At 40.1% G+C, this 17,620-nt stretch overlaps 2 protein-coding genes across 3 annotated transcripts in view; one reads left to right on the forward strand and one right to left on the reverse strand.

Annotated features, from left to right (window-relative positions):
* Positions 1-17,620, reverse strand: part of LOC134649588 (major facilitator superfamily domain-containing protein 9-like) — a 336,592-nt gene that overhangs the window by 25,141 nt on the left and 293,831 nt on the right. The gene's annotated exons all lie outside the window — the stretch shown is intronic.
* The window catches only part of LOC134649547 (CD2-associated protein), a 38,517-nt gene that overhangs the window by 16,710 nt on the left and 4,187 nt on the right, over positions 1-17,620 (forward strand). The window contains exons 3-13 of one of the 2 annotated variants that reach the window (XM_063504317.1): positions 1,100-1,202; positions 3,079-3,220; positions 4,078-4,260; positions 9,443-9,569; positions 10,331-10,457; positions 11,106-11,206; positions 11,825-12,019; positions 12,616-12,701; positions 14,002-14,167; positions 15,538-15,646; positions 16,262-16,352. In XM_063504317.1, coding sequence (XP_063360387.1) covers positions 1,100-1,202; positions 3,079-3,220; positions 4,078-4,260; positions 9,443-9,569; positions 10,331-10,457; positions 11,106-11,206; positions 11,825-12,019; positions 12,616-12,701; positions 14,002-14,167; positions 15,538-15,646; positions 16,262-16,352 — 1,430 coding nt within the window. Of the gene's footprint in view, positions 1-1,093; positions 1,203-3,078; positions 3,221-4,077; positions 4,261-9,442; positions 9,570-10,330; positions 10,458-11,105; positions 11,207-11,824; positions 12,020-12,615; positions 12,702-14,001; positions 14,168-15,537; positions 15,647-16,261; positions 16,353-17,620 lie in introns of both variants that reach the window. The other variant, XM_063504316.1, reaches the window with a different exon arrangement.

Genomic DNA, 17,620 nt, shown 5'->3' on the forward strand with positions numbered 1-17,620 from the left:
ACATTCTCCGATCCTACCTGTATTATTGTACCTATACGGAATTCATTCACTAAATTGTTACATGATTCTAAGTCACCTGAGCCGACTTGAATTTTTTTATCACTCATTGTTTTTTTGTTATAAGTAGTTATTTTGCCGTTAATTATTGTGGAATAAATGGACTAATCAGAAGATACTATTGCAGGTATATTGAGCTTACCTACTCGTAAGTCGGTACTTACGAGTAGGTAAGCTCAATATAGCCAGCATAGGTTATTTCAATATCTGAATGTTATGTACCTAATAACAATTATATCAATATTCCTGATGATAGTTATTAATTATATATTCAATTATGTTATGATATGAGTCAGGACAAATTTCCCTTCAATGTTATTTAAAGCCATGGGGATATCAGTACTGTGTTAACTCTCATAAACAGCGGAGGAATATATAAGTACTTACCTATAACATTAAATAAAATCGTGCTATCACAATAAATATGTTTACAGTACATATGGGGTTACTTTTCCGCACTAGTGCGTAAAATAGCACTTTTCGTGCGTATGTCGAAACTTTAAAGTGCCATATGTACTGTAAAACGTTGTTCGATACACGTGCGAATAGGTAATTCGCAACTCGTGTCGATTTAAAACACTCCCTTCGGTCGTGTTTTAGTTTAGCGCCACTCGTTTCGAATTTCCTCTTTTTCGCACTTGTATCGAAAATAACTAATTCGTACACTTTTGGTTGGTTGCCCTCTCGTCGCACGTATCGTTTTACACGGAAAAATCCAGCAGTTAAAAATATTTATGGATCAGACCCAACTTTGTAAGTAAAAACGTATAAGTGGTGTAAAAACCTATACCATACGCCTTCTCTTGCTTCCCTTCACCGTCGTGTATGATATTTAGCAAGCTTAGTTGCGATGGTCTTCAGGGCAGATTTCGCAGGATTATTGAGAATGATAACAATAGATGTTAGAAACTGCGTGCTCCTAGATATGTATACATTTATCGAATCTATTTTTTGTAATTTTAATAGTACCGATTTGGTCTTATGAAATCACTCGAGTTAGATGGAAGTCTTGACTTGATATCAATGTTTGGTCCAGAAGCAGCACCGGCGTGTCTGGGCGCTGCCGGGCGGTGTTCAGCTACCAGCCAGCGAACCCCGACGAGCTGCCGCTCAGCGTCGGCGACGTGCTAGATGTCCTCGGGGAGGTAAGCTACGATTCATCATCATCATGGTAGAACTATACATGCGCGCGGCCTCTGCTCGAAAGAGACGCGCCGCATGGCCACACGCACGACGGTTGATGAGAAGTTATTACGGTGTGATTGGGATCGAAGGTTTAGCTGTGTGATTTGTATTATGTACACAATACGCCAATAAAAAAATACTAGCAACTACTTCACTCGTCGGAGTTTAGGTATATCACGTTTGCTTGAAGATGAATCTCCTGTTAGGTCAATATTCTGTCGATTTTACGTAAAGAGAAACTCACTACTATTTTATACTATTTTGCAATTTGAAAAAGACCACCTAACAACTATTTACTGATAGTTATGAATGTTCTGATACGTAAAAACGTCACGTAAATATTTATATCCATTTCAAGAAGTGACGTCCATACGATAATCAAACGTTAACAACTGTCAAGCACTGCAGTCGTTATTATTTATTGGATATCGATTTTACACGACAGTTCTTCATTTCAATACCATCTGTTAACAGGCAAACAGTTTACCATGAAATAAAACTATAAATATACCTATTTATATTATTGTGTCACAAATTGATAATCATCATCGCTTGGAATAGGTATATTAGTCATTGCCAATAGGAAACAAGATAACATGCATCATAGTATCAATTATTAAAATGAATTTAACGGCTTTAGGGGAATCTCTAAAATAAAAAAAACATAAATAAAATGATGAAATTGAAGAGGAGAAAAAACTACGATTAGGTTAAACATTATTATATTTAGTATTAGTGTAGAATTCAGAACTGCCGACTAATTTCATATTAACATTGAAATATTTAGTAGCCTGGAGTCGTCAATAACAGCTATAGCTGGTCAATCAAATCTTCTCAGTAAAAAAAGGCGCGAAATTCAAATTTTCTATGGGACGATATCCCTTCGCGCCTACATTTTTCAAATTTGCCGCCTTTTTCTACCATTCTTTGGTTTACTCTTGTAGAAGATATAATTACAGTCCCGGTAAATAGAGATAACATAAAGCCTTAGGTACGTCGTCTGTGAGGGACCTTTTGTTAGAATATTCACCACCTTAACATCAACCATTAGAATTCTTGCACGTTCCAAGAGAAAAACTTATTGATTTTTCATTAATAACCGCGATACTTATAGTACATGTACTTTCTGTAAAATACATTGTCATTGCCCATAGTACAGTCAGCAGCAGAAGTTGCTAAGCGGGCCAGGTATTCAAAATGATCTTGACGCGACTTTATTGTTAAGAGAATAAGAGCTTGTCAAGCTAATTTTGGACACCTCGCCTGCTTAGCAACTTCTGCTGCTGACTGTACTCATTGATCAGTCTTAAAGCGAAGATGCTCTTAAAATATCACATATCAGTAGAGTCGCATTAGGAAGTATCTCTGTCGCAACAAATCAAATGAATCAGGTTATTCAAACAGGTGTTTGCATACGATACAATGTTATCTTGGTGATGTCACTAAGGGGTCATCCATTAATTACGCCACACGTTTAGGGGGAGGGAGGGGATCAAGAAAATGTGACATGTTGTGACATGGGGGAGGGGGGAGTCACAAACATTGTGATGTCACTTTAACTTCATCAGTAACCGAAAATTAATTTATATTTTTTTATTCGTTGTACAGTTAAATAATGAGATTTTGGATGTAACTTTCGTTGTTTTATAAAATGACTAATATTTATATATCAAAAATATTTTATTAAAAAAATAATGCCGAGTTAATATTGTAGATTTCGTTGAAAACAAAATTGCCTAAAATGTGACGTCACACCAGTGGGGGAGGGGTTTGCAAAAAATGTATGTTTCCACCCTCGTGAGGTATACTTAATTTTACATGTATTGTTTATATCAGGTTGAAGAAGGCTGGTGGCAAGGGCGCCGGCAAGGGCGCGTGGGCGTGTTCCCTTCTAACTTCGTCGTGATGCTGGACTCTCAGCCGCCCCCGTACGAGCCTACCACCTTCGAGCCCGCGCCTGCGCTCCCGCCCAAACCTGGTAATTTTAAATTCTTAAATTTGCACGTATAGATCTTGTACAATGCGTCTTGGGCAATGCGTCCGTCCGACTTTGTCGTGATTGCACAGTATGAAACCACAGCTTTTGAGCTTGCGCCTGCGTTTCCGCCCAAAGCTGACAACTTTACCTTAAATTGACACATAAGAAACGGCTTGGGCAATTCACTCGTCCAACTTCACGTACCCGTCGCGGCACCATCGTAGAGACCTGACTCCCGCCTAAATCCTTTTGGTTTTATGTTCCACATTTTTGTACAGTACTGATGTACTTTAGATTATTTGTTGTAAGGATGTTGAACGCTCTAGCAGAAGGGGATTCCTCGCTTTAAATCATCATTTCCTTCTTAAGCCCACAACAACAATTACACCACAACAACACACAATACAATACAATACAACAACACCAGGGGTACAATTACCCCTTTCAGTATTAGCCGTTACGGCTAACAGTTATTTTAAGCTTACGTACAATTAGCATTTTAATGTTGTAAAATGTAATTATCATGTAACATATAGGTACCTATATGTTACATGATAATTACATTTTACAACATTATTACTGTTTACGAGAGCGCTACTCTACATATACTTTTGAATACTGCTAGTAAATGTATACCTAAGGAATTGATTGTGCTAAAAACTTTTATGATGTAACAGAATAAATCTTTAGATTCGAGCATTTAAATTCACAAAAGTTTGGACAAATACGCACCAAACAGGTGTTTCTGCCAAATTAAGGTGTATGACGCTCAAATACATAAAACCGTTACATTTATGAATACTTTGGTATTTGATTGAGTTCAACGCAAAAGTACCAATTTGATCTCTCTTCAACAGTCAAGGAGCTATGTCGCGTCCTTTTCCCGTACACCGCGGTGAACGAGGACGAACTGACGCTGGCCGAGGGGGAGATCGTGACGATAGTGTCCAAGGAGGCGCCCGACCGCGGCTGGTGGCGCGGCGAGCTGCACGGCCGCGTCGGTCTCTTCCCCGACAACTTCGTGCAACTGCTGCCCCCTGGTGAGTGACAGCTTTACACGGCAATAAGGGGTTGCGTCTTGTGGTGCCTTAGGGCCACCCCACATCTAGCGTCTTTCGAGCGTCGGCGTCTACAACTCTATGGCACTGCTCGACGCAACGTCGACGCAACTGCGCAGCGACGTCATTTTCCATAGCGCTGACCAGACGCCGACGCTCGAAAGACGCTAGATGTGGGGTGGCCCTTAGTGTAAGGCCTGAGTGGACGCTCGAAGCGGAGCGTTCGGCGGGGCGTGCAGCGTGGCGTCGGGGTCACGAGTGATTAGAGCAGCGTGCACTAAGGCCGCTCCTATACGCTTGCATTTGTTTAACATGCACGCCGCACGCGCCGCCCCGCTGCACGCCCAACTCGAGCGTCCAGTCAGGCCTTACACTAAGGGGTTGCGTCTTGTGGTGCCTGGCGGTGAGCCCGACGCCACGCTGCACGCCCCGCCGAACGCTCCGCTCCGAGCGTCCACTCAGGCCTTACACTTGCACTTACTGTGCGGCCGCTTCATTATTTTAACCTGAAGACGTCTAACGACTTGACAAACATCTAGCATCAAGCTATCTAGTATACTCTGCTGATTTAAGTCTCAAGACATTTTTTGTGTAGCTATACTGGCTTTATTCCGTTGTTTATCCATGTATGCATTCTCACTGCCAAGTGTATGCAAAGTTAGCGTGGTCAGAGTCTGCGTTGTTTACACACACACATAACTTTGTAATACGGTTCGCAAAATTGTGTACGGAAAATGAAACAAAAACTTAGGAATAGGCAGTAGGTTTAAAAAAGACATTTTACAACTAAACAAGCCTTATCTTGTCCGCATGTAGGTTGGCGGGTTGCGAACTGTAAATAACAATTGAACGGGCACCATTACTGCCGTTCCCACACTTGTTGGTTATTCATGAGCCTACCCTGATTCGAGCGTGACCTCGACATTGCTGCTAAACTCTCTTTACAGTCTCAACGTCGCGTGGTACGTTTGACACTACAAAACTTTATAAAAATATGTAGCATTGTAATTTGTCCGATTTAACTAAGTTTGTCAAACTAAATGGAACTAAAATGAAACCTATGATAGTTAATATGTACACATACGAGTACGTATATAATTTTATTCGCAACAGAGAGATATTTCATTCATAACATTGTTAAGCTAAGTCAATTTAGTCAATTATTAAGTAAGTAGGTGTTATATTATCTCTCTGTGACAGTTTAGTGTAGCTGTTTCATTTATTATTTTTCCGGAAAATATTAATAATTGCAACATCCCGGTCACAAAACATCATTGTTTGTGGTCGAATTCAGCATCGTTTCAACTTCGACATTAATTAATTCAAACGAGTTTCGTTGTTTGTTATCTCTGGCGTTTAATTTAACTGAAATTTAAAGCTTGGCCAAGGACTTGGACAAGGGTTGAATGGGTGAAAACTCGTTGCTGAAACATTATTAAATTGATGATACTTTGGTTTTTACGTGCTTTTAATTTCCTTCCACTCCGCCGGCGTCCAATTGAACCGAATATATAGAAGAGTTTCTTAAGATAATTTTTGGTGAAAGTTACATAAAAAGAATGCAACCTACGAATTTTTGCTACACTCTTTTGCATTACTAACAAAAAACACGAAAGAATTTCAGAATAACTAAATAATAATATAAGGGAATCGTTAGTAGCCGGGTTGAAAATTAATTTCGTAACAGTGTGTTTGTTTACCCCTTGAGACTGTGAAATGTTTGGTATTGAGCAATTGATTGTTTGAAGTAGGTTATTGGATATGAAAACATCACTAATAATGTGTATTTTTGCAATCCGACGGCAACAATTTTGCCACGCTACGGCTCTGAAAAAGAAATATATACGAGTAAAAGAAAGTAACGGGATTTTATTATATGAGGGGACATCAATGACATCTGAATCACTCAATGTATTTAAGTATACATATTAACAAAGTGATCTTAAGTCTTAGCATGAATAAGCCCTTTTTAATCATGATTCATGATGCAGCAAATTGAAGCGAAGGCCAAGTATACTAATATATGCATTTTAACTATTGGTGTGGAAAATCAGTTCAACGAAAAGTACATAACAACACATTGAGTCTTATGATGGTAACAGTTTTATGTCCGGCGATTCTATGACGCCTCTGACGCTGAAAATTAATGTGAACCATTTTTACTAAGCAATTTATAAGCATTTACATTAAAAATGTATTAACCTTGGTAACCGCCCTAATCACCCTAGTCTAATCGGTCTAATTACAGAAGTACTGTATATTTTGTAAGTGTAAGGATATGTACAACTAAGTAAAAGCGCTCTGGTGTACAACTAAGTTGCATAGATATGCTGTCACTACTTACCTAGTATAGGTATCGAATAGTAAAAGTTAACCTACATAGGTTACGACTTCATTTCGCGATTTTACACTTTACGACTTATAAACTTCACTAATAGCCGTACTTACGTTTTCCTGTTAGCCGTAATGAATAACCACTCAATAACCAGTGTAATCTTTTATTTTTATTTTCTAATTAATAGTGGTTCTTGCTAATGCTAATATCAGATTATCAGTTTCCTGTTTAGTGTCTTATTATTGCGATGACACTTGTTGATATAAAAGGTTAATTTTTAAAATAAGTATGAACCATTAAACCAGCCGTCAGGGAAAAGTTGCTCAAGTTAGGGAACAAGCTTGTAAGGGTTTACAAAAGAAGAGCTTTTAAGAGCTCATCTTTTCAAAGGTTAGCTGGAAAATATATCTATTAGGGATAAGTTCGCCTTTGTACATATACATACTTACATGTTTTACTTTGTTATGTATATTTTGTGTAAACTTGTTTATGTGCAATAAAGTGACATACATAGGTACATACATACATACATACATACATAACATAATTACATACATACATACATACATACATCATCGAACAATAACTCTAGCAGTTCTCAAAATAAATTAGGCACCTGCTTGTTGGGAAACTTTGAAATTGTGAGATCAGAGAACATTCACAAAAATTAACCAGCCAAGCCATCTTTACATCACTTTAGTAAGTGATCGTATCTAGTACCTAATCAGAGTAATCAGTTCCGCGGTGTAATTTTCTGTAAACGATAACGATGTCGATAATAGATTACCACACAAAATGACAACTGTTCACTCGCGAAAGTCGTTTTTCAGTTTATCGTGTGCGTAGCGTTTATAGTAAATAATAAACAATTACTTGACGAGTGTTTATTTGTATAGATGAGTTATATGGTACGTTATATAATTAATAGGTGTACGTATTAGCTAAGCATTAGCAACTCTGTATATTCCGAAACCTCAGAAAAATAATGTTAAAAGATTTTTTAAATATAAAATTCAGTAAGTAACTGAGCATTTTGAGTGAAAACAATATACTTACCTAGGGTATTGTGTTTTGATGGCATTCATTTTCAGTAGCATACTATCTACAAAATATCTATCTTTACAATTGCTAATATCTTGCAATGATAGGATAATTTCTCTTAGATAAGATTCCTGCAATTTATAATTTACAATTTATAAGTGTGTGCTAAAATGCATTTCGAGAAATAGGCTTAATTTTCACATATATAAACAACATTAAATTTGAACTAACCCAACCCATATTATACACGTTATAGCCTACCTAATACCTAAACCTCTCTGCGCTATGCCCGGTCCAAAAATCTCTATTACGCTCAACGGCAGTGGAAACTTGTTGGAAAAATCAAGACCCTAATTCAGGGAAATTACCCGTAAATCAACTATTATGGGCATAGTTTAACTTTAACCTTTAATAATAAGAGCGTGGACAAGTCACGCAACTGGAACTAATTTCGAAAGCGAACTACATTTAACACGCCAGGTCAATCATTCTTGGCATCTTTCTTACGCCACTGATAAGTTAACTTCCTTTTATAAATGGTTGTAGATATTAACGCAACAAAAACCCGTTGTTTGAGGCTCAGTACTTTTTCATGGAAACCGAGGAAACAAAAAGACACTCATTTACTTTAATATACGCAGCGCGAGCTCGCGCTAACTGAGAACATAAACTAAACGCGAACCATACATTCGTAAAACATGCGACTATAGGCCTTATTTAAATTAGTATAAGAGATACTTAGTCTTGGGAATGAATCTCGTTTACTTGTTAGTAAACAGTCCGCCCACGGTGGTTTAATATTCGATATTCTGCTATTGACATTTCTCATGAAGGTTAGCGTAGTCGTGATTTTGCGTAACTTACCTCATCGCGTCGTGCCTGTGTCTTTTTTAATGCAGTTGGATCACTCGCGCTGATGTAATCGCTTCGCTACAGTGTTTTTCCATTAATTTGCAATTTTATTTAGTTCAGAATGGGAGTGGACACAATAGATAGTGAGTGTTGAAAGTTTTCAGTTTATTTGTGCGGTGCCAAGGAATGTGAAAGGATAATGCAGTTTGTTATGTTACTTTAGATGAACTTGAGATTGCGCCTACACTATTGCCAGGAAAGGGCAAAACTTTACTTTATTGCATCCTCTTATTAATACGATATGGTATTGACATCGTTCTTTTGTAACAATCGTCTTTTGTATTCTTAAGATACAAAGAAGAAATAAGCATTTTTAAAGATTAAACTTTGTTGCATCTGTCCCCGTATGAGTGTAATATTTAAACTTCAACTAGAGCACTAAAAGTGTAACTTGCATAAATGTAAGTCGGTTGACAGATGATATGATGAAATATTGTTAAACAGAGCTGATTGGATGGAGCCGAAAGGCTGCTGTGAAGTAAACCTGTTGGATATCTGATAGTGAAATCCTGTTGTGAAATAACGCAATTTGATTTCGGTTTGAGGATGCTCAATTGCTCATGACTAGATAAAAAGTGTAGTTGTCATTAGAAATTGAATGTCCATAGACTAGGAATCCTCTAGACGGAGTTTAAAGCAATTATTTCATGAAACCGATGCTGCCAAAAATACTGGGGTGCGGGGGACGAGGTGAGCGAGTCCCGTGCCGTGATTGGTCCGTTCAAAGACACGGACGTCACACAAAGACACTTTGACCCGAAGTCTTTTTATAGAGTAAAACTACCGTATATTTGTGGCAGAGAGGGTAGCGCTACTATGCTCAGTCTAGAGGATGTCTTGTCTGTGTGTATGTCTGACGACAGCTTTTGTTTTCAGTTACACATGACACAATGGAAGAAAAGAAACCGGACCGGCCGCCCAGCAAGACCTCGATATACCCCGTATTAAACAAGTACTCCGAAAAAACCGCCTCTGTCAAAGAACTGACCACCTCTAAAATAAGGTTACTATTATATTTACTTCCTGTACCTATAAGTCAGCGGCTGATCGTAATATCCGCCAGGTAATGAAATATCTAGGCATGTCATGTATCGCCGCCGTTTCATGATTTGGCTTTACCACCAGCCATATTGTTCAAATTCAAACCTGGTCGTTTGCCGATTTGCCTAGCACCTTTTAGGTACCACTGTAATTCGACTTTGTGTACAATAAATATTTGAATTTTGAAAGTGTGTAAGAAATAAATTTCAACCTCGTGGTCAATATAACGCCGTTTAGTTTGTTATCCACAGGAAACCCCCGTTTGAGTGTCCTTCGCACTAAATAATATATATTGCAATATCAGTGCGCATCCGTTGATCGCGCCATAAACCTAAATTCGTGAAGAGGACCACTAATAATATTGTGTGATATTACAGTCGAGTCGTGTACTGAGATACTTGCCCCCTTCTGCATACAAAGTTAAAGTAATATTTAGATACCTACTTACCTAGGGGCTATTCATAAATTACGTCATTTCAAATTGGGGGGTCCGGACATCGGATGATGGTAGCATGACGTAGGAGGAATCGGGGTCATTCGAAGCACGATTTTTGGATGATTTTAGGGGAGGAGGGGCCAAAATCGTAATCGTAATTAACGTAATTTATGAACAGCCCCCTACTTTCATAGTCAGACAATGTTCTGGCCTACTGAAGTTACAAGCTTTCTCTGCTGAATAATGTTATTCCTCAGTTTTTCTCATGACTTCAATCATTTTTTCAGTACGCACAAAGAAAATACAATAAGCAAGGAGAACAACACAACAAGTACAGTCACGCACACAAATAAAAGCGAGTCCGAGAAGCTCATACACAGCGAGACGATCACGGACGGGACGCCAGATTCACAAGTAAGTATAGTGAAAATAAAACCGGTCAATAAAAAATCAGATTACCAGAAACCCCCGATACATGCTATGTGTGTTGGAAGAATAGTCATCAGCGGAAACATGTCACGCTTTCTATTTACTTAGGAATTTCGCGAAAATCCTTATCAAAACTACTAATAAGTGTAGTGTTAACAGTTTTAGTTGAACTTAATATGAGTTTTATGAATCTGTAGGTATTATTATTGTAAGCCATTTGTAATTATTATATGTTTATTAATTTGTTTTCTATTTACGCCACCGGCTATTGTAATCTCAGATGACCCATGAACTTTGGTTTTCAATAAACGTGTTCTAGTTTCATATCTCTTCAAATGTTTACAGTTTTGCGTTAACTCGCATTTGTATTACACGTTGCTCTTATTGAATTAAAATTGCGCACTTATCCTATCTCTCAAATATTAAGTTAAAGTCAATAAAAAAAAATTAAGTTATATGTCTATAAAAATCATACTAAAATTGTCTATGTAGACTTTCCACATATCTTTGACACGCTTTGCAGCAATAAAGGTTTTACAGTTTTTTGCATACCAGGGCGTCTTCGTACTTGGAATAGTTGCAATAAGTCAGGGTATAGAAACAGCTATTAACTTGTAATCTTAACCTTTTTAGGGAAAGAAACCGCCAGTGCCATTGAAGAAAAGTCCAACGCCGACGTCCGCCGTTACCGGACTGTTCAGCGGATTGAAAAACAAGATGCTGTCCACAGACAAGTGAGTTAACTATTGTAACCTGCCGTTTAAGTCATAATTTTTTATCTTAATACACTTTGTGTTAAATAATCAACACTGATTTCTAAGGTGTATTACCAGTTTACCCCGGCGGGTACAGATAGGAATAGCTGCATTCATATGAATCATTCCCATCTGTCCCCCGTCTCATGTATCGCGGCGGTCACGTGGGGCGGGGATAAATGCGAATACAATAGTGCGAGTCAGGGATTGATAGGATATTTTTATTAAAAAAGCGTCATCTGAACCATAGAGAAAAAAATACATAGAGTGCTCACTCCATACATCAGTTTTAGTACCAAAAAGACTATTAGCATCTAGCATCGAATAGCGGAACTATCAGTACTGCTACTTGACAATAGATGTAGCACCGACCGGAAAGTCTTATGCTGTTGAGATAAGACTTTCCGGTCGGTGCTACATCTATTGTCAAGTAGCAGTACTGAGAGTTCCGCTACTCGATGCTAGATGTAGACACTGAAATTAATAGTCTGAACTGATGTATGGAGTGAGCACTCTTGTCTTACTATATTTCTCTATGTCTGAACATTGTTCTGATTTTGCACCGGTCTTTAAAATGGTTCGTTAATATTGTCACAGAGATAAAGAGAAGTCTTCGACGACGGTATCCTCGGGCAGCAGCAGCGGCGGCGAGTGGGACCGGCCCGACGGCGGCGGCGCCAGCAAGCCTGCCCCCAACAACACCAACAACACCAACAACACCGCCGCCAACAACAACAACACCTTCGACCACGTCGAGCGACACTCCATCCTCAACGACCCCCGCGCCGGACGGTCAGTACGGTTCAAATGCGTTTTAATGGAGTCAAAGAAATTTGAACCTTCTGCAGTAGATGTTACATTCCATCTTTATTTATTTTAAAATTTATTTCAGGCAACAAGGCCCATATTACATATGCCTTATAGACTAACATACATATAATTTTATAAAATTAAAAACAACACTATTTCGGCCACAGAACGGCGTGGCTCCGTTGAATCGTCTGCTCTTAACACATTCATTGCCACCCAGCCAAACAAGACATCCGCACCAGGCCACAAAAATGTCTTCATATAAAGGTGTAGTACCACTATCTAGACTATCAGGTCGTCCGGCCTGGGAACGAAATCATAAAAAACCCGATAGTCGGGTTTTCGGAACTGAATGTGTTAAGTGACTATAGCAATAATTGCTCTCTCACGTGAAACCGAGTACGCACTACACCAGTCACCAGTGCCTTGTTTATCAAAAGCTTGTAACTTGTAATACAAGTGGAAGTCCCTTTCTAATAAAAGCTGTCAAAAAGTGACTTCCACTTGTATTACAAGTTACAAGCTTTTGATAAACAGGGCACAGGACTTAAAATTAATAAATGATAATTGAATTTCAGAGTAAAAGCGCCGCGGCGGCGGCCCCCTAGTCAAGCGTTGCGCGATGATACTCCGCAACAAATTGGACTAAGTAATGGACATGAAGGTAACTGTCATTGGTTTATCTTGATATGATTTTATTTGTATGTAATATATCTGAAAAACGTGTAAAAAGGACCCGTTACTAACTGCTACTATTGATTTCTGAAATTTGTGATCACACAATCATATCGATAACATTTTTGTAACTTGGAGGCTCTTAAATTTAAACGCCAGGGGTTTCAAGCAGGGATGTTGCGAATATCCGCATCCGCATCCGCAACCGCGGAACTTCCGCATTATTTTCAACATCCGCATCCGCATAAAATCGATGCGGATTTAATGCGGATGCGGATGTGGAACGGTCGGTACAGGAACGTCTTAGCATCGGCGTAAGTGCTAGACTGCTAGGTAATTTAGTCGTTAACCAAAAAAACCTATTAGAAATGAGCAGTCAAGCGTGAGTGGGACTTAATGTACGGAACCCTTGCAACGCGAGTCCGACTCGCACTTGGCCGGTTTTTTGAAATAAAAATTACTAAAATGTAATATTTGACGTTTTTTATGGTAGGTACTATCTCGACATCCGCATCCGCGGATGTGAGCCTTTAAAAATCCGCATCCGCGGATGTCAAAAAATCGGCATCCGCAACATCCCTGGTTTCAAGCTGCCGGTAATCATAATAAATTACATATGTTGAAATTTAACGACTGGTCTGGCCTAGTGGGTGACCCTGCCTGTGAAACCGTGGTCCTGGGTTCGAATCCCGGTCGCATTTATTTGTGTGATGAGCACAGATATTTGTTCCTGGGTCTTGGTCGTTTTCTATGTATTTGTATATTATATATATCGTTGTCTGAGTACCAACAACACAAGCCTTCTTGAGCTTACTGTGGGACTTAGTCAATCTGTGTAAGAATGTCCTATGTATAGTTTGTAGCTTTTTAGTAGAGCCCGAAGGCTTATCCTATTGTCTATTGTTCAGTAAAACCGCACGTGCTACTTACCTGCAAAAAAGGGTCCTAATTATTCTATTTGGCACCTAAGCGCGGGCTAGTCCAACGCTCAAAAAACCAGTGTAGGTGCGCTCTCCGATAATGCGCCTTTGTTACGCATCTCGATGACACATTTTAGACTGGTTCTGTAGCGTTCGACTCGCCGGCACTCAGTAACCGAAGTACCGATTTTTTATGCAGGTGGTTGTGGCACGTGGCACGAGCGGTTTTTCTTAACAATAGACAATAGGATTAGCCTTCGGGGTCTATTAGAAAGCTACAAACTATACATATGTGTTATTTATTATGTCAACAGATTGAAAACATTGTCTCTATGGGATTGTCCAATAATTTTTTTTTTTTACTTAAAGTTCCAGGCGAGAAGCCGGCCGCTGGCGAAAAACCGGAGGAGATAAAGCCGCGCGCGCGCGAGTGGGAGAAGCACCGCGCGCCGTGGATGGCGGAACTCAAGCTCAACCAGGCCAAGAAAACCAGCTTCGACGGCAAGCCCGCCAAGGGCACCGGCAGCACAGACAGGTATCCACTACTACAATGTCAAGTCACAGACAATCCAACCTCTAGACATAGCATAGTTGCGCTACCCCCTCTGCCACACATACGGTAGCGTTACTCCATCTTCGAGTCAATCCCGTGCCGTGATTGGTCCGTGTCTTTGAACGGACCAATCACGGCACGGGATTCGCTCACCTCGTCCCCCCGCACCCCCGTATTTTTGGCAGCATCGGTTTCATGAAAGAATTGGCCCAAGCTCAGTCTAGAGGTTGGATTGTCAGTGTGTCAAGTTAACCCTAGCGGCCGCGGACTGCAAACCAGGGATGTAACGGATGTGGTTTTATCGGAACCGAAAGCGGAACCAGATGTTTTAAATTTAGTTTATCGGAACCAGAAACGGAATCGGAACCGGAACCAGAACCAGAACCGGAGCCTGAGTCAGTACTATCAGTAGGTATACATTACACAACACAACACGTTCGAATAGGTACTTTAAATTCAAAAACACGGATAAACCAGAACATCTAATTACTGCAGCACGTGGCAAGCGGGGCTATGAGCGAATGACTGGTATAAACCTGTTTGTTTTTGATGTACACCGCTCATGTCCCGCTGCTGCGCTAAGCATTGACATCCGATATAACTTCCGTTTCAAAATTAACGGAACCGGAACAGAAACGGATGTGTAATACCAAACGGAAGTTCCGACTTAACGGAAACGGAAACGGAGCTCTGTAACATCCCTGCTGCAAACACACAGCGCGCGGTCAAGTCTATGCGTTGAGATACTTTAGATCGCACCCGGGCTGGTGGTCGGCGCCTCTCGCTGGAATGACCCAGGCGGTCTAGCATAAGTTGCGTACTCGCGCGCGAGTCCATACTTGAAGTCGCGCTTGATGTATGGAGTCGCGCGCAAGTCATGCTAGACCGTCTGTTGTGAACGACAGCGGCAGCGTGCCGCGTGCGTCCAGAGGGCCTACCGCGAACCACGTTCGACGTGTTGCCTCTCTGTCGCACGTGTAAATTCGTACGTAAGTGTGACAGGGAGGCAGCATTTCGAACGCGGTTCGCGGTAGGCCCTCAGTTCGCGGCCTCACCGCTGACATTTTTATTGGGAACTTTAACGAAACGTCATAACGGCATTGGACACGCACCACATTCGTACCTCAGTAGTTAAAGGCCGGATCATTTGCGGCTATAGTATGTCAGAAGGCCGTTGAAACGAGTATGCTTTCTTTTGTAAAATTTCCATTTACTGCCTTGAAAGCAGGGCAGCGATATACAGTAATGGAATACGGTTAGCCGATGGTATAGTTAAGTTACCGTCCACCTTTCCCCTAATGGCGTTCATGTTACTTATCTTCTCTCTATTATTTACTCTCTTTTCGTTTCAGAATTTTGGAGGTCGGTCTAGAAGAGAAGAGATCGTCACACTCGATGGAAATGTCAAAGAGCACGTCATCTATTAGCAGCAGAATGTCCGTTCTTGAGAGTTTTGAAGAGGTACGTGATTATATTATATTTTAAATAGTATGTAAATCCTATAATATCTAATCTCGTCTCGTCTCATTAGATTAAGGTAAAAGTAATTTTGAAATTAATCGGATCTACATATAGAAATCATATACACGCAATAATCACAATATTTTCTCAAAATAATTGATTGATTAGTGCCTAGGTTAGAAGCGGTTATGTAAATATAGGTTTGGAGAGGCAAACATACATTTATATATACATATGTACCACAGAACATATTAAAGAGGTTAGAACGGCTATCACGCGCAGTTAGTATCGGAACCGGTGTCGCCGCTCGTTCCTCTCCACATTTCCACATTTCTCGCGCAACAGTAGTAAAAACTTGTGTGCCTGGTGAATGGATACGCCTCCTTTAGACAGATTTGATGTCTGGCTTCTTAATCTGAACGTTATTGTGGCGCAAAAGGCATGTTTACGTTTTTCGGTCAGCGCGGGCGAGTACTAGCATGCGAGCGTTTGCTCATAACCGGCGGCGACACGTACCCTGCTCGCATCGCCATTCTACTTGTTCTGTGATATGTACATACTTCATCAGCTAACAGCATCAACGGAGCGATGTAACAACGTATAACTATTTTCCAGACGAAAGTGCGCCACTCGGCGGACAACAAGACAGCAGCGCCGAAGGATCCCGAACCCGCCACGAGGCCGGTCCATTCGCCTACCGCTGCGGGTATTTCTAACCTTTATTTATTTAATAAACAATTATTATTCAACATAGTAACGTATGGCGTGTTATCAACGCCGGGTGACAATCGTCATCGCGTGAAACATGGTCCAGGCGGCCTAGCCAAGGTGACGATCGCTATCGCTTCGCCATCGAATCGCTTTGTGTCTCTCTAATCACTCTTCCATATTAGTGTGACAGTGACAGGCCCCGTAGCCAACATGCCAATCGCTACCGCTACGTAGCGAACCAAACGCAACTGTCACTGTCACACTAATATGGGAGAGTGATAGACACAAAGCGAATCGATGGCGAAGCGATAGCGATTGTCACCTTGGCTTGGTCGCCAGTTGCGTTGTGTTAAGCTTTGGATTCCTCCGAAAACGGTGCCGTAATATGACGGCCGCTATATAGCGTTGAATGACGTCACTAGAACGTTGTCTATGTAAATAAGATGGCGCGGTTTCCTAGACGGCGTTGATTGTCAACGTAACGTAAGATGACGGCCGTCATGACGGTGTCGATAGTTTCGTGAACGTTTTATTAGATAGCGGTGACGCCATTTTGAATAAATGACACGAGATTTGAATAAATGATTCCGTACTACGATTATTTTCCTCTTCTGATGATATGTCATCCTCCAAGTAAATTATAGATAGTCAAGCAAATCTTGTCAGTAGGAAAAGGCGCGAAATTCAATTTTCTATGGGAAGTTATCCCTTCGCGCCTACATTTTTTCAAATTTGCCGCTTTGACCTTGGTGGCTGACGGTGTGTTATGACGCCGTGGTACTTTCCACAAGTCGTCACCGTAAAGACGGCCGTCTTTTGCGGCCGCTATATGACGGCCGTCATATTACGGCACCGTTTTCGGAGGAATCCAAAGCTTTAGCTACGGAGCGTTAGCGATTGGCATGTTGGTTACGGAGCCTGATATTTCATATTTCATATTTCTTTATTCATAAAATTACAAACTTTATAGGTCAAAAATGTATACTTATAATTAGTCAATTTCAATTCATTAATATAATATTCATGAGTTACAGTAAAATAAAACACTATTATAATAATCAACATAATTCAAATAAATTAAAAAATTAAATTACAATTAAACCATTATTATTAATATTATTATATTCTGACATGTCATAAAAGGCATTTCTAGTGAGCCATTTTTTTAACTGAGAGTAGAATGTCAGGTCATTTTCAATATTTTTAATGTTGTCGGGTAGTTTATTATATATACCTGGCCCCGCAATAGATACCGTTTTATTG

This window comes from Cydia amplana, chromosome 7 (genome assembly GCF_948474715.1).
Source record: "Cydia amplana chromosome 7, ilCydAmpl1.1, whole genome shotgun sequence".
Taxonomy (NCBI): Eukaryota; Metazoa; Arthropoda; class Insecta; order Lepidoptera; family Tortricidae; genus Cydia; species Cydia amplana.